Source organism: Pleurodeles waltl, chromosome 8, assembly GCF_031143425.1.
Source record: "Pleurodeles waltl isolate 20211129_DDA chromosome 8, aPleWal1.hap1.20221129, whole genome shotgun sequence".
In the NCBI taxonomy this organism is placed as follows: domain Eukaryota; kingdom Metazoa; phylum Chordata; class Amphibia; order Caudata; family Salamandridae; genus Pleurodeles; species Pleurodeles waltl.
Genome location: NC_090447.1, coordinates 872,818,827 through 872,844,284, shown reverse-complemented (window position 1 = coordinate 872,844,284; position 25,458 = coordinate 872,818,827). Strand labels below are relative to the sequence as shown.

Here is a 25,458-nt window from a genome sequence, read left to right as displayed (position 1 = left end):
AAGTGGGTGTGGGTATAGCTATACCCCCACCCCAAATAAATGGGGACAAAGTTGTTCTGCCCACCGCTGGGCAGATAAGGCAATTACTCCCGATCCACTCCACAGAGGGGGGTGGGGAGGCTAGAAATCCTACTAGATGCCAGGGAATTAAAAAAAGATAAAAACTAGTGGGGTGGTGGCTACCAACCACTATGGGCATGGTTATGCCCCCACCCCAACTGAAGGGGGTAACAGTCTTTCAGCTCTCCCCCCACACACTAAAACATCTTATCCCATGGCAAGCAAGAGGTCATTTGATTATTTTTGTATTTGGTTTTACATTTGGTCCATGAGGGCTTGTCTAACTCTCAAAATCGTCCCACTTGGAATTGTGAGGGCTGCACTTTTTTCCGACTTTGGGGCGCTGCCATCTAGAAAAATATACTAGGCCTAGACACAACTGAAAACTAAACATCTGGGTGAGTCTAGGGCGGTGTGTTTCAAATGCACCCCGCACCATTTTCTTACCCACAATGCCCTGCAAACCTCCAACTTTGCTTGAAATCACATGTTTCCACATTTTTGTGATGGAACCTTCCGGAATCTGTAGGAATCCACAAAATGTCTACCACTCAGCATTGTCGCATCTTTACCGATAAAAATTCTGCCCCACTTGTCAGCCTAAAAACATTTTTTTCAAATTGCCCCTTTGGACCCGTTTTGGTTCCCCCTCATTTTCAACATGTTTTTGGCTCCTCCCTGTCACCAGGACCAAAAACGCATGTGTCTCCCCCCCTCGCCCCCTGGCAAAACAGGTAGTTTTGTATTTGATCATTTTGATGTGTTCACGTAGTGTTTTGGGGCATTTCCTGTTGCTGGCACTAGGCCTACCCACACAAGTGAGGTATCATTTTTATTGGGAGATCTTGGACAGCGCTGGGTAGAAGGAAGTTTGTGGCTCCCTTCCGATTCCAGAACTGTGCAGCACCAAAATGTGAGGAAAAAGTGTTTTTTTGCCAAATTTTGAGGTCTGCAAAGGATTCTGTGTAACAGAACCTGGTGAGAGTGCCACACGTTACCCCATCCAGGGTTCCCCTAGATGTCTAGTTTTCAGAAATGTCCATGTTTGCTGGGTTTTTCTTGGTGCCGGAAGAGCTAGAGGCCAAAATCCACAGCTAGGCACTTTGCAAAAAACAGGTCAGCTTTCTTCGGGAAAATGTGATGTGTCCATGTTGTGTTTTGGGGCATGCCCTGTTGCGGGCACTAGGCCTACCCACACAAGTGAGTATCATTTTTATCGGGAGACTTGGGGGAATGCTGGGTGGAAGGACATTTGTGGCTCCTCTCAAATTACAAAACTTTGTATCACCGAAATGTGAGAAAAACGTGTTTTGTTTGCCAAATTTCGAGGTTTGCAAAGGATTCTGGGTAACAGAACCTAGTGAGAGCCCCGCAAGTCACCCCATCCTGGATTCCCCTAGGTATCTAGTTTTCAAAAATTCACAGGTTTGGTAGGTTTCCCTAGCTGCCGGCTGAGCTGGAGGCCAAAATCCACAGCTAGGCACTTTCCAAAAAACACGTCAGATTTCAATGTAAAAATGTGATATGTCCATGTTGCGTTTCCTGTCGCAGGCATTAGGCCTACCCAAATGAATTGCTGTATACCCGATATACAATGAAAACGCATTGCAAGGTGCAGCTCCTTTATTGGCTCAGGATACAAAAGGGTTTTGATTAACCTACAAGCCCTATATACCCTCGCAGCCAGAAGATTCCAGCAGACGTAACAGTATATTGCTTTTGAAAATCTGACATGGCAGGAAAAAGTTACAGAGTAAAAGGTCACCTCAATGTCAATATCTCTTTATTTCAGCTGTTATTTTCGGTAGGAAAAGCATGTAGGATCTAAACAAATGACCCCTTGCTGAATTCAGAATGTAGTCTACTTTTTAGAAATGTTTAGCTGTTCAGGATCCAGCATTGGTTTCACAACCATTTCTGTCACTAACTGGAAGGAGCCAAAAGAACAAAAAATAGTAAAAATGTGGTATGTCCCAGTAAAATGCCAAACATGTGGTTTTCTTATTCAAGTCTGCCTGTTCCTGAAAGCTGGTGATTTTAGCACCACAAACACTTTGTTGATGCCATTTTCAGGGAAAAACCACAAGCCTTCTTCTGCAGCCCTTTTTTCCCATTTTGTTTTTAAAAAACGAAATGTCAGCTGTATTTTGGCTAATTTATTTGTTTCCTCCAGGGGAACCCACAAACTCTGGGTACCTCTAGAATCCCTAGGATGTTGGAAACAAAAAGATGCAAATTTGGAATGTGGTCAAAAGGTTATGAGGGACCAAGCACAAACTGCCCAAAATAGCCAAGAAAAGGCCTGCCACCTGAGGGGGAAAAGGCCTGGCAGCGAAGGTGTTAAAATATCACGAGTGAATAGTTCAATATACAGTAGACTACTTGTCATTGGTTTTCTTGTTGTGCCATATGAACCTCAGTAGTTCCGTCCAGTGGGCTTGCTTCTGTATTCCTTATGTTATTAAACACAAGAACTAGGAAGCAGGACACAGGTGTAATAACTGTATTACATATTAACGATCTTCAATACTCGAAGTCATCATTCCTCATCAAAGTTTTTAAACCAAAGTGACTATCATCAAATGCTGTTGGGTTCTTCATGACTGTACGCAAAGACTTCTGGGCAGACACTCCTTAATTACTCGACTGAGGGACGTAGAGTAGCCAGCAATGGGCTCTATGTTTTACATGGTAACAGGCTGAAGGGCAAAAGGTGCATTTCTGAAGGAGGTAATATGTAATGTTAGTAATAACTGGAATAAGAAAGAGAACCCAGTAGGTAATGTTATAGAACACATCTTTGCCATATCTTATGCATCCATATCCTATAGGGTTCCCAGTCATACTCCTCTGCAGCATAAAGTGTTGTATGAGAGCTTCTTTGTGGGGTGGTTTCTATGACCTACATTATACTGGGTAAAAATGTTCTCTGCAAACTGGAGAAACCTAGGACCAAATGGTTGGCAGACCATCTTGCCTAGCAGTGGTCTCTAGCGCCAGGATGCTCTTCTGGGTGGTTGTTTACACAATACAATTTTTTATAATAGAATGGAAAATATGTCAAATATTCAAAATGGGAGCATACAGTTCAAATCCTGCAAGAGGTGGTAGTGCAGGCAGGAGTCAGGCTGGTACAGCTGAATGTGCTACACTGAGTATATTACTTCTAAAAAAGATTTAAAAAAGATCCACCTCAAGTTAAGGGCGTTCTAGGAGGTAATCATCACATGTTTGAACGTGGTACTACAGCCTGTTAGAAATGAGGTCTCTAGCTGGTAGTCAGTTTACACCACTGTCAAAGTAAGGACCCTCACTTTAGTCAGAGCAAGGGAGTCACACACCTAATATAACCCCTGCTCACCCCCTTGGTAGACTGACTCAAGCAGTCAGGCTTATCTCAGAGGCAATATTTGCACACACACACCCACACACGCACACACACACACACACATAGACAGTAACACAGTAAAAACGCCACAAAAGTACTCAACACCAGTTTAGAAAAATAGCCAATATTTATCTAAGTTAAACAAGACCAGAACAACAAAAAATCCAACATACAAAAGAAAGGCTATCAATTCTTAAAGTGATGCGTCAGAAAAGCAAGTGTTGCGTCGATTCCTTATTCGCAAGTGAAGTGGTGCATTGATTGTTTCCCCATCGGAGAATGATGCGTCGATTGTCAGCCACGGTTTCTTGCGCTGATGTTAGTGATTTGACGCCCACGAACGATGGTGAAAAATCCAGACTCACTGCAATGATGAATCATGCTGAAGCAGGCGAGGTGTCTATTTTGAAGGCACTGCTTGGATTTTTCAGCAGCAGTGCAGGCACTGCATTGATTTTTCTGCCGAAACAGCTCGGTGTATAGATTTTTCTTCAGGTTTACCAGCTTCCACTTCCAGGGGCCCAGGCACTAGATTTGGCACCACTTGGCAAGTCAGGACTTTCAGCAGAAGATCCTAGGAACTGGCAGATGAAGTCTTTGATGTCCCTTAGACTTCAAAACAGGAGGTAAGCTCAGTTTAAACCCTTGGACAACCTTAGAAAGCAGGGTGTAGAAAGCAAAGCCTAGTCCTTTCATCCAAGGTCAGATGTAGCAGTAGCAGGCCAGCATACCAAAGCAACAGGCAGAGTGGCAGGTCTTCCTCAAGCATCCAACAGAATGTCCTCAGTCCAGAAATGTTCTGAAGTTGTGGGGTCAGCAGTACAATACTTATACTCATTTCTGCCTTTGAAGTAGGCATACTCGCCAGCAGTGGTAAAGTGCCCAGAGTCTTAAAGCCAGTAAAAACGAAGTTCAGCACAGGATCATAACAGGAGGTCTGAAGCCAAAAAGATAGGGGAAACCATGCCAAGAGCTGACAGGTCTAACACAGCCTATGCCAGCATCAAACCCAAACCTGTGCTATTGGGAAGATGGAACAATGACAATCTTCCAAGATACAGGGAAGTGATGTGTAATTTGTGACTACAGATTGCCTGCTGGGATGAAGCAGGCTCTGGGACAGCCGGAGACCCGAATTCTAGTGCAAAGGCAGTCTAACATGGACTGGTGTATGCTTGATGAGAAACCTGTGTATGACAGTAGGGGATGCCCTTGGAAATACATGAAGCTCTTGAACCCCTGGATGAAATATGGAAACGTCAATGGAGGAGGGACATGGTGTGAAACTGCAGACCAGTGATAGCGTGATATGGGATTCTGTTCTCCACTACGGATGGGTGAATCTCCTCCCCCAATACTACTACTTGCAATAAGAATGCTACTCTGTACTGTCTTCCAAAATTCTATGATTGGTGTATTTACATGCTTGGGCTGTGTGTATTGCAATCAATTGGGACCTTTGTTTGTTCAGTATTCTATAGGTGTTCACTGTTTTACCCCAAAAATGGAATAATACAATAGTTGATGGAGTGCGTCTTCATCAAAATGACTGGTAAAAAGATTGTTTACTTGTCCTACTCGAGGAGGCAGAATATTGGATAGGTAATTCATGTGATACAAATGTTATACCAACTAGAACCTGTCAAGCTAGTGTAGTATGCTACCTGTTAATCTTGTCTAATACATTTTTGAGTATTTTTTTAAAGATGTATGAGTCAGTACACTCACTGTTGCATTTAATGTAGTTATGAATGCAACTCTAGTTTATGTTTATCTTTATGGCCAGAAAATAAACATCTTAACTAAGGGATAGTTCAAATCTCAACCAGTATGCACAATATAAATAAACAAGCTGCAACTATATTTGATGAGCCTTACAAAAACCATGTCAGCATCATCAATAAGCTTGGTGTGCACCATTCAGGTACATGTCCTGTAGGCAGCATTACATGGGAATTTAAATACTATACCAAACTCAATAGTATTAGGTATGGACAACACAAAGGAATAACCATATACTTACTTATTGCAAGGATGAGTTCTCTTCTCTGAGCAAAGCCAATGAGTCGTTCTGAATCTCTGGAGACCACCACTGGGAAGCCATTGTAATCCGTGTCTTTGATCAGTGTCTCCACGTCTTCTACTGTCATGCTGTCCTGGGTCAAGACAGAGAGAGGCGGCTCTCCACGCCTGGGTCTCATCACATCAGTCGCTAGAGTTTTGTGAGTAAATTCATCCTTAACATCCAGGAAGGGGTAGCCATTCAGGTGGATATGAGCCTCATAAATTCCTTCTTTGCCAAATGCATCTGCCACCCATTTGCTTGTCACTGCTGCGGCCATTAGTGGCACAATATACTCTAATCCTCCAGTCAATTCAAACATGATGACCACCAAGGAGACTGTCATTCTGGTGACGCCACCTGGAAAAAAAAAACCACATTAAAATATTTTGACAAATGTGAAACATTTTCTCAGAGATGACACTTGTAAATGACCCATTCATACATTAGAAGGTGTTATTGATATTGAAGGTGTTTCGGTAACGTAATACATAAACCACCAACCATCAAACATTCTACATTTTTTTTGTCACTTTCCGAGACCTTTGGTTCCAGAGTCAAACAGGATATAGTGCGGCTGATGTATTGTATTGTATTGTAATAGTATTTATATAGCGCTTACTACCCCTGACGAGGCGTTAAATCGCTTTTCGGCGAGTAGCACGCTACTCCGGAACCCAACAAGAATTAGTGTGGATTAGTATTGGGAAATAGGAGTACAGTTTTAGTATAATTATGAGTTAATTTGAGTAGTGGATATGAGAGTTTGTTAGTTAGATTGACTGGAGTAATGGAGGGATGGAGGAGGAAAGAATCCAGAAGTGTTAATTGGGAGTATATGGTAATAGGATTTAGGCTTGGGATGAGTAAAGGGGGATGGAGGAGGGAAGAGTCTGTGGAAGGGGTTAGGGAGATCATAGTAGCAGGGTGAGATAAATGAGGGCGAATTTAGTAGGATTGTTTGAGAGGTCATGTTAGTAAAGCGAGGTTTGGTGAGTTAGATGTAGAAGCGGAGGGAAGAGCTTAGGCAGAGTTATTTAGGAGATGGAAGAAGTAGAATGGATTTGTGATAAGTCAGAGTGGGAATGGAGGATAGATTGATAGAGACATGACATATGATGATGGGTAGATAAGTGTGATATAAGATGAAAGCAGGATTCATAGATATCTAGTATATAACAACCCACCCAGGAGCCATGCAATGACCCACGAACCTGCCAAGCACAGAACATACACACATACATATATATATATATACACACACACACACACACATGAATCCACCCACATATGCACACATATATGTACATACAATACATATTTAGAACCATGGGTAAATATACTTAGTTAAAAAGGTTTAAAGAATGTGTGTGTATTGTATTGTTATGACATCGTAGCAATATATATTTTCTAAAGAACTATACATAACTAGAAATATACACATAATCAGAAAAAATATTTATCAACATAGGCATATGCAGTCCATAATTGTTTGAATATGGTGGTTATGAAGGAAAGAGCCAACTCTTGAGTAGTTTTCTGAAGACAAGAAAGTTATCTGTGACTTTTATAGTTGGGGGTAATGAATTCCATAGTTTGGCTGCTTGAACGGAGAAGGATGTACCACCTATAGTCTTTTTCTTGTATGGTGGTTTTCTAAGGCGGGGTGCCAATCTTGAGCGGAGGTTTCTTTGTTGGATGTATTTGGTTATTTTGTTTCTGATAAAAAGCGGTCCTGTTCCATGTATAGCTTTGTGGGTGGTACAAAGCAGCTTGAAAGTGCATCTTCTGGCAACGGGTAACCAGTGTAGTGCTCTCAAGGCAGGGGAGATGTGGGCTTGTGGCTTTACATGTAATAGTAGCCTGGCTGCGGAGTTCTGAATACGTTGTAGTTTTTTCATAATAGATAGAGATGATCCATGGTAGAGGCCATTATGATAATCTAGTTTGGATAGTACAAGCGAGATAGTAGCTTGCACCTTGTGAGGAAATCCAAGGTGGGGGAAGATGCATTGTAGAGTCTTCAAGGTGATGAAGCTTGTTCATGCTAATTTGTCCACTTGGGCATTCATAGTTAACTTGGAGTCCATGGTGATTCCAAGGTTTTTAACTTCCATGGATAATTGAGGAGGTGGTCCAAGATAGTCAGGCCAAACGCACAGAGGGTCATAACTTTTCCAGTCACCACATATGAGTATTTCTGTTTTGGAGGTTTTAGTTTGAGATGGCTCCAGGTCATCCACTGATCAACGGCTCTGAGGCAACTGAAGATTTGAGTTTTTAATGTTTTTGGGGCATTCTAATTTAAGTAGTATTTGTGTGTCACCTGCATAATTGTAGCATGTGAGATGAAAATCATTGATCAGTTCTGGTAATGATATCATGTAGATGTTGAAAAACAAAGGTGAGATGATTGATCCTTGGGGGACCCCTGCTTTTGTGAGGGTAGGGTTTGGACGAGAAGGGGGGCGAGTAGATGATATTAGATCTTTTTTGAAGATATAAACTAATCTAGTCGAGAGCAGTCCCTTGTATGCCGGCTTCTTGGAGTCTTTGAATTAGGGTGTCATGGTCAACCGTATCAAAGGCAGCCGAGAGGTCCAAGAGAAGTAGTGCAGCAACTCCAATGCGGTCGACTGTGTTTTTAAGATCATCCCAGATTGCTATGAGTGCCTTTTCCTGGACAGAATCCAGTTTGGAAGTCTGAAAGTATAGAATTGTCTTCAATGAATTGTGACATCTGGGCGAATGCTGCTCTTTCTATCAGTTTGCCCAGGAAAGGTCCATTTGTGATTGGTCTGTAGTTGTTGGGGTCCTGTGGGTCTAGGTTTGTTTTCTTTAATAACGGTCGTATGTATGCCTTTTTCAGGTCTACAGGAAAAGTTCCTGTAGTTAAAGAGTTGTTGATGATTCTTCTTACAGTTGTTGCAGCAGAAGTAGATAAAATAATGTTTTTGAAGATTTGTGGTGGACAAGGGTCAGAAGGGCAACTGGAAGGCCTGCTTGCTTTGACCAAATCCATAAATTCACCTTGGAATATTTGTTTGAAGGACTGTAGAGGCAGGGTTGGTTTATTCTTAGAGGGTATTTTAGGAAAGGGGTTGGTGCTGATGGTTTTCTTCTGTTTTAAATAGGAGTCCAATGTGTCTGCCTTGGTTGTGTAATGGCTTGCCAATTTGTTTGTGTTTAGTAGTGGGATGACTTCCTTCCATGCATGTAGGTTTTCGAAATTCATTGAGAATTTTATAAAATTCCTTGGTTGTAGATTTAGCATTTTGAATTCTGTCTGAGTAGTACCTTTTTTAGCTTTTTTGATTGATGATTTGTATATTCTGTTAAGTTTGAGTAGCTGCAGTGTGCCTTGACTGTTTGTTTTGAGCCAGGTCCGCTGCAACTTTCTGATTTGTTGCTTTGTCTTATGTGTTACTATGAAGAGCAGGACAGGATTACAGATATCATGGCGAGCTTGCACTGGAGCAAGATAGTGCAGCACTTGCATGTCAAGTAAGACCCCTAAAGGATGAAGACCTGCCACAAATTGAGTTACCTTTGTCCCAGGGCTCACAGAGGACACGCAATCCATCCTCGCTCCTATCTACAGCGGGTAGTTCTGGACCATCAGAAGCCAAGAAACACATGGCTACTGTCACTCAAGAGCAAGGTAATGAAGGGCTACAGCGCCTTTAAAAGTCATACAAGAACTGCCCCGAAGGAACAGATTTATGTTGGCAAAGAAAGTGACAGCTTTGATGCTCAAAGAGAAGTATTTCGACCGTGGACATCATTCTGGAGGCGAGACACCCATTTCAGAAGGTGCCACTGAAATGCACAATCTACCAGAGGCAAAAAAGATCAGGTTACTATAGAGCCTTTGTAAGAAATTTGGAGGAATTGAATACTGATTACAGCCGTTGAAGTCATACTGAAGATCTTGTCAACAATGGTTGAAGAAGTAGATGAGACAATTTCATAAAGAGTGAGATAAGGGTCTCGAACAGTGACTCCCTAATCCATCATTTCCTACGAGTACAAGCAAAGTGGAGGAAGTGAGCAAGGCACTGCCATGTTAACTGTGTGAGTGCCAAAGGGACATGATCTTGAGGAGCCTCGAGACAGCCTAAGCGCCTTTGATGCGTATGGATCGAACTCTGTTGGTCTTCCTCAATATCAGACCTGTTTTATTTTGTTTACATTATTTGTTTACAATTGTTACGACAGGTGGAAGAAGTGATCTGCAAAACCGCACAAATAACTTTTTTGCCCAAGCTTAAATAATTCATTTGATGATTTAAACTCTTTTTATGACCAAAAGACGCATATACGTCCATCATAGTTTGTCAATTGAAGCGACTATACATTCTGGGAAGCCTGCTGTGCGTAATGTGTTCATTTCTTAACTAAACAGGTATTTCCCATACTAAATGAGCACAGAGGTGGGATCGGCTCACCCTGTAAGTGGTGTTAATAGTTTACACCGTGTAATATTATTCATGTGGTTGTTTTGATTTTGGGGGCCTATGGGTAAAGAAATGCAGCAATTCACTGTAAAAGTTTTAGTAAAGTAACGTAAAGCAAGAAAATCAGTCATTTGCTGCCCTCTTGAGGTAGCATGTAAAGCATACTACAAGAGATGTGCGTCGATTTTCTACCACAACCATATGGAAGTTTTAATATTGACCTGCACTTAACTTTTACTCCACAATATGCATGACCAACATGTCAACAAGTTAAATAGACATAGAGTTAAGAAAGGTAAACTTACAAGGACGACCCTGCTTTTCGCTTGGAGCTTGAATTACTCCAGCCCCTTAAGGTCCAGGGCCTTGTCTTCTGGGATTCCTGCAAGGCTCACATGTTGTAGACTCGCTCACACTGGTATATTTGTCACTCTGCATTGCTGGTGAAGTGTCTTGAGGACTGCGTAGGAAACATAGCTGCCAAGTTTCCATAGGTCGATGCGTGACGTGCTGCTCCAGTGCAGGTTTTTGCTTTGAATTCTGAGACTTGTAGTCTTTTTTATTCCAATTCTGGGCCTTGTAGTCCTGGTTAAATAATGGAATACATAAGACTGTAAGTCCTCGAATTATGTTCCGGCTCCTCCTTTAAACTCTGGATTGTCCCTAAATACCGAAAATGTGGGGGGAGCCTCTGATGAAGAAATGATAAGACTTCATGCCCCCTCATCGCTGCCAGGGAATCCTCATCGGTGCTGTTGACAAATCTTCAAGGTGAAAATGTCCCGCTCACAGCTGCTTTTGGCCCTGCAGCAGTGGCCTACCCTCATATTTTGAATCCCCTACCTGATTTGTTCACTTCTAAAGTAGGAGATAATGTTGTTTATGATGGCAATGAGAGGGTGTGTGTTGGGGACATTTCCTTCATCAACAGTTGTCTGTTCCTTGGACCCTAGAATATTATAACATCTTTGATCAGGAGACTTATTTGAATAGGTCTTTCCTATTGGGTTGCTTCTCAGATATCCCTGACCTTAATATGATACAGAACAGTGATCTCCCTCTAGTACATATTTTTAACGATGGCAGGAATGGTGGGGCCAGAGTTACTTTTGGCTCTAAAGTAATATCTAACTTAGTGAGGCTGAATGGCAATAAGTTGCATTGCCGTGGAACTGAGGTTCTCCCATCGCAAGATTAGATGGTCCCTGAATCTTCCTCATATAGAGACCACAGTCAGGGCATTTATCTTGCTCATTCTCCCCTCAAAGTCACTCTCCCATTTGAAAGGGAAAACAAACTGCAGGTTTCTTTGTGGAGAACGAGTAGGAGGGTTTCTCTGCTCCCTGTGAATATGAATGAGATAAAACGGATCCCGTCCTGAGAGGAGGAAGTTTGAAGACAGAGTTGGGTGGCGGGCGTTCTTATAGACCGACAGGGATAAAGGTTAAAAATCATTTCTAGTAATGGTCTTAAATCAATTTCTTGGAATGCTGCCGGTTTATGGTCCGATAATAATAAATTGCTCTTTTTGAAAGGTCTTAATGCTGATATAATACGTAATCAAGAAACCTGGAGAGTAAATAGTTGGCCAACTTAAGGCTATTTTGTGCTAAGCTCCCCAGCATATCAAGTTAAGACGGGTCACGCAAAAGGTGGTATAGCCATGCTGCTCAGCACTGTTATTAGCTGGAAACGCAAAGACTTCTCACATGCTTCCAATTTAATCCAAGCAGTGAAAGTGAGTTTTAATAGGAAAGTTTTTTTTTGTTATTGGTTGTAAACGCTTACATCCCCTCAGGTTCCTACTATACCTCCCTGTTGATGAACATGTTTGACTTTATTTCCTTATTCATGATAGGGAAGGCCTACACACATATAGTTCTGGTAGGCGATCTGAGTGTCCAAAGTCTCTGACCACACCTCCCTGGTATGGGCCACGTCCACTGGCTGACACCAGGGAGGGCTTTAAAAGGATTTTTTTTTTAAATGCCATCGGGAGATATGGAATAGGTTCTGTCTCTCCCCCGATCCCCATCCAGCACATTTGTGATGTCAGTGCACCGTGAGGCGTGCTGTCACAGATTTCCCCCACTGGAGGATCGAGGGGCAGGTAAGCATCCTCTCCCCACTCCGGTGGGGAAAAAAGAGGCCAAAATGGCCTCCCCGGATGCCACGAAGGCACTGATGGAAATGGGAGAGTCTCCCCTTTCCATGGATGCCTTTGTGGCACCGTTTTCTGGCTGTAGATTGTAGCGCGGCTCCGATCCACGGCCAGGAAACAACCCTAGACCCCAGGGATCTTGTTTTGGGGGAGGGGTCAGTCCAGTGTAAGTGGGCCAGCCCCAACCCCACAATGGCTTTATTTTTTTTTTAAAAACAACTGGCGATCTCACACCCCCATGGGATAAAAATACATTTAAAAAAATAACTGAAAACAGGATGGCAGGGTCAGCACTTCTGACACGGGCTGACCACCTAATTAAAAAAAGAAAAATAATGGGTTTCCCCTGGGTGGGTGAACGCGCCACCACAGGGGATATAAAAAGTCGGCCCTCCTGACACGGGCTGACCCCCTATTGGGGCATAATATTTTTTATACATGTGTAGTTTGCCTTGAGGTCGCGATCGGCCCCTGGGAAAGTACACGTTTAAAAAAAAAATTATATATATTTATATATAAATCAATCTTCAACAGATGGACTAATGGCCATATGACGGCTGCACCGATCCCGTTGTTCAGATCCCAATTATTGAAACAGAATCATATCCAGCAAGCTCAAATTTAGTTCATTGAATTTATTTCTTATACGGGTAACACAGAGTCCTGAAATAAGATGTATATATATATATAGAGAGAGAGAGAGAGAGAGAGAGAGAGAGAGAGAGACTGACCCTCTCTCTACTTATATATATATATATATATATATATATATATATATATATATATATATATATATACACAGAGGGAAATCTCTCTATCCATATATAAATAAATATATATATATCACTTTGTTTTATATATATGTTGTTTTCCGGGAGCCGTGATCATCCGCCAGTGGCAGTTTTGACGCCATAACGTAGAGCAGAAGATTAGAAGGTTAATATGCCTGTGAATAGCTGAGTTGATTAGTCAGCCATTACCTGGGTTATAAAACAAGTGAAATGTATGTGCAAGAGGGGCTATGGAGAGATGAAGGGCTCTTTTGCTACGTGGTAGTGAGGGAATCTGAGGAGGAGGTCATGAGATAGTTGTACTGGGTGCCACCAGAGCTAAAGGATGTGATGATGGGTATGTGGCAGGGTGAGGTAATAGTTGGTCTTTTTTTCAGTGTCTTCAGAGATCCTGCTGATTGAGGGAAGAAACAAAGGTAAGGTGACTGGCATTTAATGTTGCACACATCACACACACACACACCAGCAATTTTGTGACCATATCTGCCTTTTACTTAGGCTAGTGTGTTAGAGGGACAGTTTAGCCAGTAGCAGAGATGGAGTCTCCTGGATGACTGCTGCTCAAGCCCCAACTCAGGTTATGGAGGACAGCTCTGAGGCAGGATCAGAGACTGAGGCACTAGATACTGAGACAGCATCTGAGGGAGAGGGCAATGAAACATAATCTGGGAGTAATTTTTTAGTCGGTGGAGTCCCATCTGATGGCTCCCCTTCCAGTGCTTCTGAGGGAGACAATAAGAACCATTGTGCTTTTCCTTTGCAAGTACAGTTTATGCAGTGGGACAACAGCCGGTTAGCCCAACCCAGAGAGCAGGTATGTGCGGGGGCAAGAACAGACAGAGTGTTCTCTTGGCAGCCCTCCAAATTAGTTCAGCCCCAAATTCCACCTGTTACTCGTGAGGCTGGATGTAAAGTCGACACAGACAACTTTTTGCCAATTGACTACGTCCATCTCTTTTTGGATGTTGACTTCCTTCAGCAAATTGCACAGCAAACAAATTTGCATGCCCAACAATATCTGAGGGAGACACTTTAGGGCCCCATTCTAGGGCACAAAGGTGGACTACACTTCTCTGGCGGAGTTTTAGATATTTTTGGGCTTTATGCTCAAAATGGGGTTGATGCAGAAACCCACCTCACAGTCCTACTGGACGACTCGCACGTTTTGGGTTAACCCCATCTTTGCAACATCTATGAGCAAAGATTGTTTTTTGCTATTGCAGCGCATGTTGCATTTCAATGACAATTCTGCTGCATTGCCCCGGGACCATCCAGACCGTGAAAGGTTGTTCAAAATTCAGCCTGTAGTGGAACATTTGTCTGTCAGGTTTCCAGAGATCAATACTTCTGGAAAGAATATAGCAGATGATGCGTACTTGATCCTGTACAAAGGGCGGCTGCTGTTCAGGAAGTACATTGCGAGCAAAAGAGCTGGCTATAGCATCAAGCTGTACATGCTGTGTGAGAGCTCTACTGGCTATGTGTACAGCTTGAGAGTGTATACAGGAAAGGACTCCACATTAAACCCTATAGGTTGCCCTCCGACGCTAGGGGTCACAGGAAAGATTGGAGGGGAGCTTGTCCAGCCACTCCTTCACAAAGGTTATAACCTTTATGTGGATAATTTCTGTACAGCAGTACAGGTGTTCAGTGAGCTCTACAAGTTGGCACTGTGCCCTGTGTTACAGTTCGTTGTCACCGCAAAAGATTCCTGCAGGAGCTTGTATGGCAGAGATCCCAGAGTACTGAGCTGCGTTCCAACAAATTGCTCGCAGTCAAGTTATCGGATAGGCATGATGGGTACATGCTCACTACAATTCATGATGAGAGCACTTACCCCATCACGGTTTGGGGTCAAAAAGCCGAAGTCCACAAGCCCACCTGTATACTTGATTACAATAGGTACATGGGCGGAGTGGAAAAGAACAACCAGGTTCTTCAACCATACAATGCGAGTCATAAAACTCACACTTGGTACAAGAAACTGTTTACTCACTTGATCTAGATGGCAATATACAATGCGTATGTTGTTTATCATCAGACAACCAGAGGAAGACTCATGTCTTTCCTTGACTTTCTGTTGTTTGAGATTTAAAGTCTGACTGTTGCTACAGAAGCAGCAGCCTCCACTTCATATGTGCTGGAGGATGTGGCAAGGCTGCAGGAGCAACAGATTGATGATAGCATTCCTAAAACACCCAAAAAGAATCGACCACATCGTCAATGTAAAGTGTGCTCAAAGCAGGGAAACAGGTAGGAGAGTCACGTTTATAGGCCACAGTGTCCACCTCAGTCAGTGCTATGTTTTTCTACTTACTTTATGTTGAATCATACTAAAGCAAACTTCTGGGAAATTGAGTGAGGTGGAGCTGCCGTTGAGTAAACTTTTCAATGGCTGTGCATGAATATCTAAAGTCCATGTGCCACTACTTTATTAGGCAAGCAGACACAAAATTTTAGTTTATCTACATCAGGAAATCATGGACTTCTTTATGGCCTGCTGGTCACCTTTATTTGTTGTCAGAACTTGGTAGATGTTCTGTTAGATGAATAACGTGCGTTGTAGTCCCCACACTGCACATACTATTGGATAGAACATATGCCATATTGTCACGGAGTACCCTGTGTGGCAAAATGTTAAAGGCATGACTAAATTTTGAAGGGCTTGTTCGGGAACTTATGTATGCTACACAAGGACCTCCCTGATTGCCAAAGAGAACCAGATTAAGTGTAATAAGTCAAACAAATGTCCTGTGGGACATATTCACCAACATTTCTACTTGTCTGAAAGTGTGCAAACTCAATTTGTAGCTTCACTTTCAAAGCAAATGTAGAAGTGTTGGTGAATAAGTCCCACAAGATATTTGTATGGCTTTTTACCTTAGAGACCTTAGGTAGTATTCACCATCATGTCTGCCTTAGTTTCAACTGTAGATATGCTCACTGTGTTTGAGGAATAGGCCTCGCAGGGCATACTCGGACAACCCCAACTCACATCCACAAACTGTAAGGTGTTGTATTTAGCACAGTAAGCGTGTTGATGGCGCATGAAAGACATATCGTCTTGACATTCAAGTAGATAAGGATGGAAGGCATTAGTATAGGTCCACTTGGCAATTATACATGATTGGTCAGGGCTCTGATGAGAACAGAGACATGAATGGGTAAGAAAACCTTAAGATAGGTGTGTTTTCCTAGGGATTTTGCATAGGTAGAAGGCAGAGAGTAAAGCAGTACAAATGCACATTGCTAGACTTGGCATCCTCGGCGTGGTCTTCCCTAACTTTTTGCCTCTGTTTCCCAGGTTGTTGATGTGTGCTGGACTCTGTTTTTGCTGTTTTGGATACTCTGGGCACTTTACCACTGCAAACCAGTGCTAAAGTGCAGGTGCTCCTATGTAAAATGTATGTGTAATTGGCTTTCCATAATTGGCATATTTGATTTACTAGTAAGTCCCTAGTACAATGCACTAAAGGTGCCTAGGGCCTGTAAATCAAATGCTACTAGTGGGCCTGCAGCACTGGTTGTGCCACCCACGTGAGTAGCCCTGTAAACATGGCTCAGACCTGCCACTGCAGTGCCTGTGTGTGCAGTTTTAAACTGCGAAACTCGACTTGGCAAATGTACCTACTTGCCAGGCCCAAACTCTCCCTTATTCTAAAGGTAAGACACCCCTAAGGTAGGCCCTAGGTAGCCCCAGGGGCAGGGTGCACTGTATGTTTACGGTGGGACATATACTAGTGGGTTTTATATGTCCTAACGGTGAAATACAGCCAAATTTGTTTTTCACTGTTGCAAGGCCTATCTCTCTCATAGGTTAACATGGGGGCTGCCTTTAAATATTATTAAAGTGCAGATTCTTTTGGGAGCAGATAGAAATATGGAGTTTAAGGTCTCTGAACTCACAATTTAAAAATACATCTTTTAGTAATGGATGTTTTTAGATTGTGTGTTTGAAAATGTCACTTTTAGAAAGTAGGCATTTTCTTGATTAAACCATTATGTGACTCTGCCTGTTTGTGGATTCCCTGTCTGAGTCAGTTTGACACCTCTCCTCTAGACAGTGACACAAAGAGAGCTGGGGTAGCGCTGTGTGATCTCTGGAGGCGGGGCAGGAGCCCTTTAAAACTTGTTCGCGCTCCCGCCGTCGCGGGAAGCGCTGTGTGATCTCTGGAGGCGGGGCAGGAGCCCTTTAAAACTTGTTCGCGCTCCCGCCGTCGCGGGAAGCGCTGTGTGATCTCTGGAGGCGGGGCAGGAGCCCTTTAAAACTTGTTCGCGCTCCCGCCGTCGCGGGAAGCGCTGTGTGATCTCTGGAGGCGGGGCAGGAGCCCTTTAAAACTTGTTCGCGCTCCCGCCGCGCGGGACGCGCGCGGGCGGCGCCCGGGCGAAGCCCGGGCCAAGGGCGGGCCCATCCTGCGCCCGTCAGCGGCTGACAGAGGCTGGGCTGGGCCACCCCCCTAACATCTATCTCCCAAGAAGGCCATATTGTACTCAGTCCCTTTTGCTAGTTCCTACTCTGTCTCCCCAGTCAGCTGCTCCATTTAATCTGACACCTTATCATTTAACCCTGCACCTACACTAACACCAGATGGGCAAAAGGAAAGCAATAGAGGCAGGGGCCGGGGCAGTACTAAAAGCCAAGCGAAAAAGGCATAAGCATGCTGCTAGCAATTGCGTTATGGATAGAATCGACTCTCTCCTGGGCGAATGCAACGGAATACTAACTAGCCCCCAGGGAAACATTTCTATTGCAACTGGGGAGGGGCCCACTTCAACTAGCAGGAAGGAAGGTTCCATGAAAATCGCTGAGATTTTCATGAAACGTGGGCAACAAGTTACTGACACTACAGGGGCGGGTGAAAGTAGGAACGTTATCACCCATGCGGCCCCCTCCCTAGCAGAAGACCTACCACTTGCCATCAACGATTCCATCCAGCTCAGTAACCGCTTCAATCCCCTAACCAACCTCCCTGAATCACGCGACGACATCAACCCAGACACCCTGGCAGATGGGCCAGCAGCAACCAACACGCACTCTCCTCATGTAACCCCACAGCATATCGAATACATACAAGCTCTAAGGAAGGAAGTCACAGAACTCAAGCATATGGTTAACTCATTACTTGCAATAGTAAAACAGCTAACCCACGCAAATAACACGACCACCAGTAACCTTGCCCAAAATCCAATCCTATCAGGCATCACAACAAACTCGCCCAACTCCTCTGCTTCTAGTCACGCTGGCCCTCACCCTACCAAAGAAAAGACCATGAACTCCCACCAGTCTCCCCTCTTCCACAATTTAGGCATAGGAAATTCACTAGACATCTATCATAATCCCCTCAAACCCATGAGCAACACCGCCTCAAAATACTCTACGCAACCTGCCACTGACCAGTCCAATTTAGGTAATATAGTTCTAATGGTTAACGTTCCCAAGTTAACCACATTGGCGCGCAAGGAAGGGGTAGACTCTATCAAAAACAAGGCAATCCACTGGATTCGCCATGTTAGAGGCTGCCGATCCATAATACGTGAGGACCTAATTACCGTAGTACGACGGCCAGACCCGGGAACTCACTTTGATATCCTAAAACTGACACTCAAGAACAGGACCATGGCAAACAATCTGGTGGCCCTAGACGCAAGGACAAGCCCACCTGCACACTCACGCATCCAGTTTAAACAGCCCAGGTCACCCACGCTCCACGAGGAACGCCCGAGTTACCACCCGGCAGAAAACCTATCCCCTCTTGGTAAACATGATTGACTCACAGCCCCACCTAAAATCTATGCAGGCAAACCTTGCAACCTTCCAACATCCATCACCCCCAGATCCTCCTTTTACCCCACCACTGTCTGTCCATGTATTCACCCCCCTACCCATGATACCGCGACCATTTCCGGCTCACCGAGCAATCATGACAACGATGCTCCACCCATCTTGCAGGCACATTGCCCACCAAACCTAGAGCTGCTGTCTAGGCCCGCAAGCATCTCCTTGATCAGGACCAGGCCTGTTCCAACAGAGGAACATCACCAACCACCACAAACCTCACGGGCAAACATTGGCATCAACCCATCCCTGCTCCCCCAGCCACATCTGCCAAACCAACCCCTGACAGCCAACCTCAAAAACCCCGGGCATTTAGGTAGGACAACTCAGTCACAATCTGGGGTACGACTTGTCTCATGGAACGTGGCAGGTCTGAAATCTATTCTTCCCCTTCCATCCTTCTCCTCATTTATTGACGAACATGACATATGTCTCCTACAGGAAACATGGTCACTCGACCCACTCTTCCGAACAGGCTACTCAAATTTCCACATCCCTGCTGTGGCCAGCACGAGAGGCAGGCCCTCAGGGGGTCTGACCATCTGGATCAAAACATCACTTAGCTGCCATATATCACAGCTACCTACCGCCTCTCCCGACCTGTTAGGCCTTCGTCTATCCTTTGGGCCTGACTCTGTGGTGAACATCTTTAATATCTACGCTCGAGGGGTCAGGGGGGGTCAAGTCTCCAAAACCCTCTGCGCCCTCGTAGCCCTCTTACAAAATTATCCCCGCCATCATAAAACCATTGTGGCTGGGGACTTCAACGTCACATTCGAACCCCTTGACTGGGACGATCTCAGGTCCACCCGCGAGGAAGATCAAGTCTGGTCTATCCCCGCCCTGTCCATTGCACCCATCAAAAGGTGGACGTCGGTTGCGATTCAGGTAAAATCATTGACCATGGAGTTTGGACTCCGGGCGCTAAATGGCAGAACTAATTCAGACACCAACGGTAGTCACACATACAACAAAACGAACCACACCAGCAGAATCGATTATTGCCTATTCGATATAAGATTATGGCCTCTAGTCATCGATATGACAATCAACGAAAGGACCGAAAGTGATCACAACCCTCTTTCTGTCCACACATTAGCCCTAGGTAACCTCCCAGCCACGTCTAACCCCGCAGCAGTAGCACCCGAGGGTATTAACCTGGCCAACAACAAAAGACACCTAAAATGGGTCAATATTGTGGCCCGGCCCGCACTCATCAATGCTGCCAACAACACCCTAAAATCCACACTAAGGGACCTAGAGGCAGGTTCTGCAACACCCCACCAGGAAATTAGCTCAATCCACACCTCCTGCTTCAGGGATATCGCAACCCACTTCTCAGCACCCCCAGCCCACGACGACAAACGACCCAAAGCCAGGCACCGCTGGTTCAACAAAACGTGCCGGTCCCTAAACAAGCGCCTAGTTCAAGCCATTAAATCCAAGGACCCCATCGCCATCCGCGTAGCTAGGAAGTCCTATAAATCTGCAATATGCATAGCCAAGCGTGATCAAGATAGCAAATGGTGGACATCACTCAGCGACGCTGTGCGCGAGAGAAATTATAGTCTGTTCTGGTCCCTGGCAGCGCGAGGCCCAGAAACCAGTGGTTTGGACATCACAACCAATATTGCCCCAAGAGACTGGATAGCCCACTTTAGTAGTCTGTACTCCCCTGATCATGATAGCCCCACCTCTGTTTGTACGGGCCCCCTCCTATTTCACTCGTTATCACCAACCACCGCAGCACCCCTGTTGTTCTCCCAAAGTGATATAACTTACTCTCTAAGCACTCTAAAACGCGGCAGGGCCCCTGGTTCAGACTGCGTCCCAGCAGACCTATTCTCAACAGACCTAGCATCCTGGTCAAGATATCTCACCATTCTAGCTAACGCAATAGCATCTGGGGCGCCAATTCCCGACTCTTGGAAAGCGGCCATTGTTATTCCAATCTTTAAAAAGGGCGACAGATCTCTTCCCTGTAACTATAGACCCATTAGTCTAATTGACTGTGTCCAAAAAGTCTTCTGCCACTGCCTCCTAGGGAAGATAGAAGAATGGATAATTGACCACGATATCCTTAGCCCCCTCCAAGCCGGTTTCCGAAAGAAGATTTCCACCACTGATCAAGCCCTCAGATTCCTATTATTATATTGGAAAACAGTGTTCATCGGTAAAGGCAGCCTTTATGTAGCTTTCGTGGATCTCAAATCTGCTTTTGACCTAGTACCTCGCAACAAACTGTGGGTCACTCTCTCTCGGATGGGAATCCCGGAACACATCCTTGCCATTTTGATACGACTCCACGAGGACAACTACGCACAAATCAGGTGGGGCAACAAGGGCCAACTTACCGATAGAATCCACGTCTCTAGGGGTGTGCGGCAAGGTTGCGTACTTGCCCCGACCCTCTTTTCCCTGTACATCAACGAAATTGTCCCCTCCCTCCTCAGACTGCAGGCTGACGCACCTTCACTTGGCACACAAAAAATCCCAGTCTTACTCTTTGCCGATGACACTCTCTTGATATCTAAGACCCCTAGTGGTCTAAGGAAACTCCTTGCGTGCTTCGAGCATTTCTGTTCATCCCAGGGACTCGAAATCAACGCAACGAAAACCAAACTAATGACCCTTAATCCCCACAGATCTTTCAAAGGGAAATTTACTCTAGAGGGCTCCTCACTCGAGAAGGTGGGCATTTTCAGCTACCTGGGCATAACACTCACTGACAACATGTCCTGGAAGCCACACATAGGAAAACAAGCCCTTAAATTAAGACAAACAACTGGGGCTCTACTAAAAAACTTCCACCTCTCACACACAAAACCAATTCGCCCAGCATTACAATTATACGAAGCCCAGGCAGTTTCCTCAGCGCTCTACGGGGCTGAACTTTGGGGTTATACCAAAACCCAAGACCTAACCACCGCTGAAAACAACTTCTTAAGAAACCTTGTGTCCCTTCCGCTAAGCACCCCACTGTTCCCTCTTTTCAAGGACCTCGGCATCAAACGCATTGGTCACAAAGCCCGCCTGCGACCTCTGCTGTACTGGCGGCGTCTCTGGACCACTCCGGAACTTGTCATCTTCACCGAAGCTCTACAGGTCATCCTAAAAGCCGACCACCTGCACAGAATCCCCTGGCTACGATCCATCAAGGATTTACTCCACTCTATCGGGCTCGATGATCTCTGGAACTCACCAGCCACGTCAGTCTTTCCCTCGAAAAGCGAACTAAAGAAACTTTACTGGCAAAGGGCCAACAACGAAGACACTCGGGCTGCACTCCACACTACATTATCTTGTGACTTTGCCAACCTAAAAGAGTCATGCAAGTACGAAACTTTTTGGGACCTAATCACGGCCCCAAGGGAAAGGAAACTGTACTTCCAGCTCCGCATTGGAACACTCCCATTAAGACTTTTCACCAGCAGCTGGTCACACAACGAATCCACCGCATGCCCTGCTTGCAAAGCCCCCGTGGAGAATCTCCCTCACCTCCTTTTTGCATGCCCCGCGTATACTGCCCCCCGTAGGAAATGGCTGGCCCCGGCATGCAGACTACTGGGAGCACGCTGCTCTGCGCTAGCTCTGCGAATCCTTAGATCAGACACCAGGCCAATGCTAGTGATCGCTATCGCCAAATTCCTCGGAGCTAGTTGGCTTATTAGAGGGAAAACTCTCCTGGACAAAGACTCAATATAAGACTGTCCCAACATCCTGCAGAGTGCATTTCACTTCATTTCATTTTTTCTAATTTCATTCCATTTTATTCTATCTCATTTTTATTCCATTTTAATTTTTATTTATATTTCATTCCCTTTTATCACCATATTTACCTGCAATTTTATTTTATCATGTGCATTTATTTGTATTTATTACTGCTCGCGCTTTTTTGGCTCTTGTAGCCGCAATAAAGCTTCTTTGAATTGAATTGAGAGCTGGGGTATAGCCTGCATAGCCTGATGAGCCATCTGGGCTGGAGGATAAGGGAGGAGTGGTCACTTACACCTGAATGGGTTGTGCCTGCCCTCACACAATTCAGTCTCCAACCCCCTGGTGTGTGTCTGGGGCCTTGCCTTGGTAAGGCAGGATCTTACAAACAAGAGAGACTTTTCTTTGAAGTTTGCCAAAGGCAGAAAGGGGTATAAGAAGTGGACCCCAAACCCCTGAAAATTAGATCACTTCTAGATTCAAGAGGAACCTCTGCCAAGGAGAAGAGCTGATGGGCTGAGAAGGTCTGCCCCCTACTCTGACTGTGCTTTTTTGGGCTATCCTGCACTTGCTGCTTCCGCCTGTGAAAGGAGACAAAGATTGGACTTTGTGGTATATTCCTGCTTTAGAAGAATCTCCAAGGGCTTGGACTGATCTTGGCCCCTGTTCTGAAGTCTCAGGGCCATCAAAGACTATCTCTGCCAGCACTTGAACTCTGTGTTGAGACTCCTGCCCTGCCAAGTGGTGCCCTATCCAGTCTCTGGGCCCTTGAAAGGAGACGCTGGTGGAAAAACCAAGGAAACTGACTTCGGACGGCTCCGGAACAATGCCACAGCTGAATTGCATGAATCCGCCTGCAATTGAAGCCGCGGTCCTCTCTGGTGTGCTACGACCCCGCAGGCCCGATGCTGCTGCAGCCCCGCCAAAGTCCACAACTCCGTAGAAGTCACCGCACCACATCGTGACCACCGGATATTGACTCTGCCCGAAGTGCGCAGATTCAATGCTTCGCACCAACGCCGCCTCACCTCCACCGCTCCGCAGCAAGGACGCAACACCTCTTTGTGACGCCTCCGCTCCTTCACCCTGCAGCACCGCAACCAATGCCGCCTCGGATCCAGCAACGCCTCGATCCCTGACTCCATGCACCGGCTTGTTTTCACATTTCACTAAGGTACTGTACCTGGGGGTCTGCGTGACTCTGTGACCGGCACCATTGGCATCGGATTGTTGGGAACAACTCCGTCACAACGCTGTGATATCACCTCATCCAAGAATTTATTTTTCTAAGTGCTATTTTTGAGTTTAATCTTTAAAAATCCATAACTTGACTTGTATATGTTGGATTTATGTTGTTTTGGTCTTGTTTTGTTTAGATAAATATTGGCTATTTTCCTAAACCTTTGTTGCGTCATTTTGAAGTGTTTTTACTGTATTACTGTGTGTGTTGGTATAATTACTTTACACATTGCTTCTGAAGTTAAGCCTCCCAGCTCGTGCCAAGCTACCAAGGGAGGTAAGTGGGGGTTAACTGAGCATGATTCTCCTTTACCCTGACTAGAGTGAGGGTCCTTGCTTGGACAGGGGGTAACCTGATTGCCAACCAAAGACCCTATTTCTAACACACATCATCTACACCTATGGATTCAAACCTATTGGTGCCGTACTCGCACTGAATGACAATGACATGTATGGGTCAGTGTTTGACCTGCTTGCCATGTTCATCCTCCGTCAGAACTTAGTAGATGTTCGATTTGCTGTATGATAAGTGCATTAAAGTCACAGCACTGCACATAACGGTGCCTGGAGCATATGCTATGTTCTCATGGACTACCCTGCGAGCCAAACACTTCTCTTCTTCATAGTTTATGACGTTCTCGTTAGGAAACTTCGCAAAAAATCCATAGAATGTCTGCCTTAGTTTCAAGGGCAGATATGCTCACTCAGTTCAATGAATGGGCCTCCAAAGCATTTTTGGACACCCCCAGCTTGCATCCACAAACTGAATGGAATTGGATTTAGCACAGTGAGTGCGCTAAAGGCACATGAACAACATGTCTTCCTGCGCCTCGTGTGGCTGTCAAGGAAGCAATTAGTAAAGATTTCTTACGCATGCGTTCAGCAATGTTCAGGAGGAAGGAGGAGGTTACTTGACAGGTAGTAAAATGTAGTCAAACTTATTCCGTCCAGTGGCGTATGAATGTGATGGGCCCTTGTCTGGCATCGGTAAGTTGATGTGAGTGGAATGATCGGTTGGATTGGGCCCACGGCCAGCAGTATGAAAGTGTTGTGTGTGAATGGCATGTGAATTAACCATAAAGCGGTTGGTGCCTTAAAGAGGCTTTATAGCTTACCTTCAGAAGGCTTGATTTCAATACTGAGATACTTTTGTAAGTATTTATGCTTTGAAACCAGAATTTCTGGCAGTGCTAAAACCAACCAGTGTGAGTGGTGGATTAACTTTAACATATTGTACCAGGGGAGTCCAAGGGTGCAGGATTTGCGTGGCTCTCACCAGTTTTTCTTCACCCACAATCACCTGCAAATCACAAACTTTGCATAAAAAGCATATATTCCTTGCTCTTTTGTGGGGTAAAGTCCTGGAATCTGCTTGTAGCCACAACTTTCCTACCAATCAGCATTCCCCTAAGTCAGTCGAGAAAAACGTTGCCTCACTTGTGTGGGTGGACAAGTGGCCGCAACAGGGACGGGCCAAAATGTATTGTGGAGACATCAAAATGATCTATCACAAAACAACATGATTTTGTAAGGCGGGCACCTGTGTGTTTGGTCCCAGGCTCAGCAGCCACATAGGGAAACCTACCAAACCCAGATATTTCTTTAAACCAGACACCCGGGGAGTCCACTGAGGTGTAGCTTGTGTGGATTCCTTTAAGTTTTTTTTACTCAGAATACCCTGCAAAGGTGAAACATTGAATAAAAACACTATTTTTCCTTGCATTTCTGGCACGTAAACTACAGGAATGTG

General features: G+C 44.9%; 1 protein-coding gene across 2 annotated transcripts in view; it reads right to left on the bottom strand.

Annotated features, from left to right (window-relative positions):
- CLCN4 (chloride voltage-gated channel 4) overlaps nt 1-25,458 on the bottom strand; it is a 223,027-nt gene that overhangs the window by 21,724 nt on the left and 175,845 nt on the right. For both annotated transcript variants that reach the window (XM_069205155.1, XM_069205156.1), the window contains one exon: nt 5,472-5,870. In XM_069205155.1, coding sequence (XP_069061256.1) covers nt 5,472-5,870 — 399 coding nt within the window. The remainder of the gene's footprint in view (nt 1-5,471; nt 5,871-25,458) is intronic.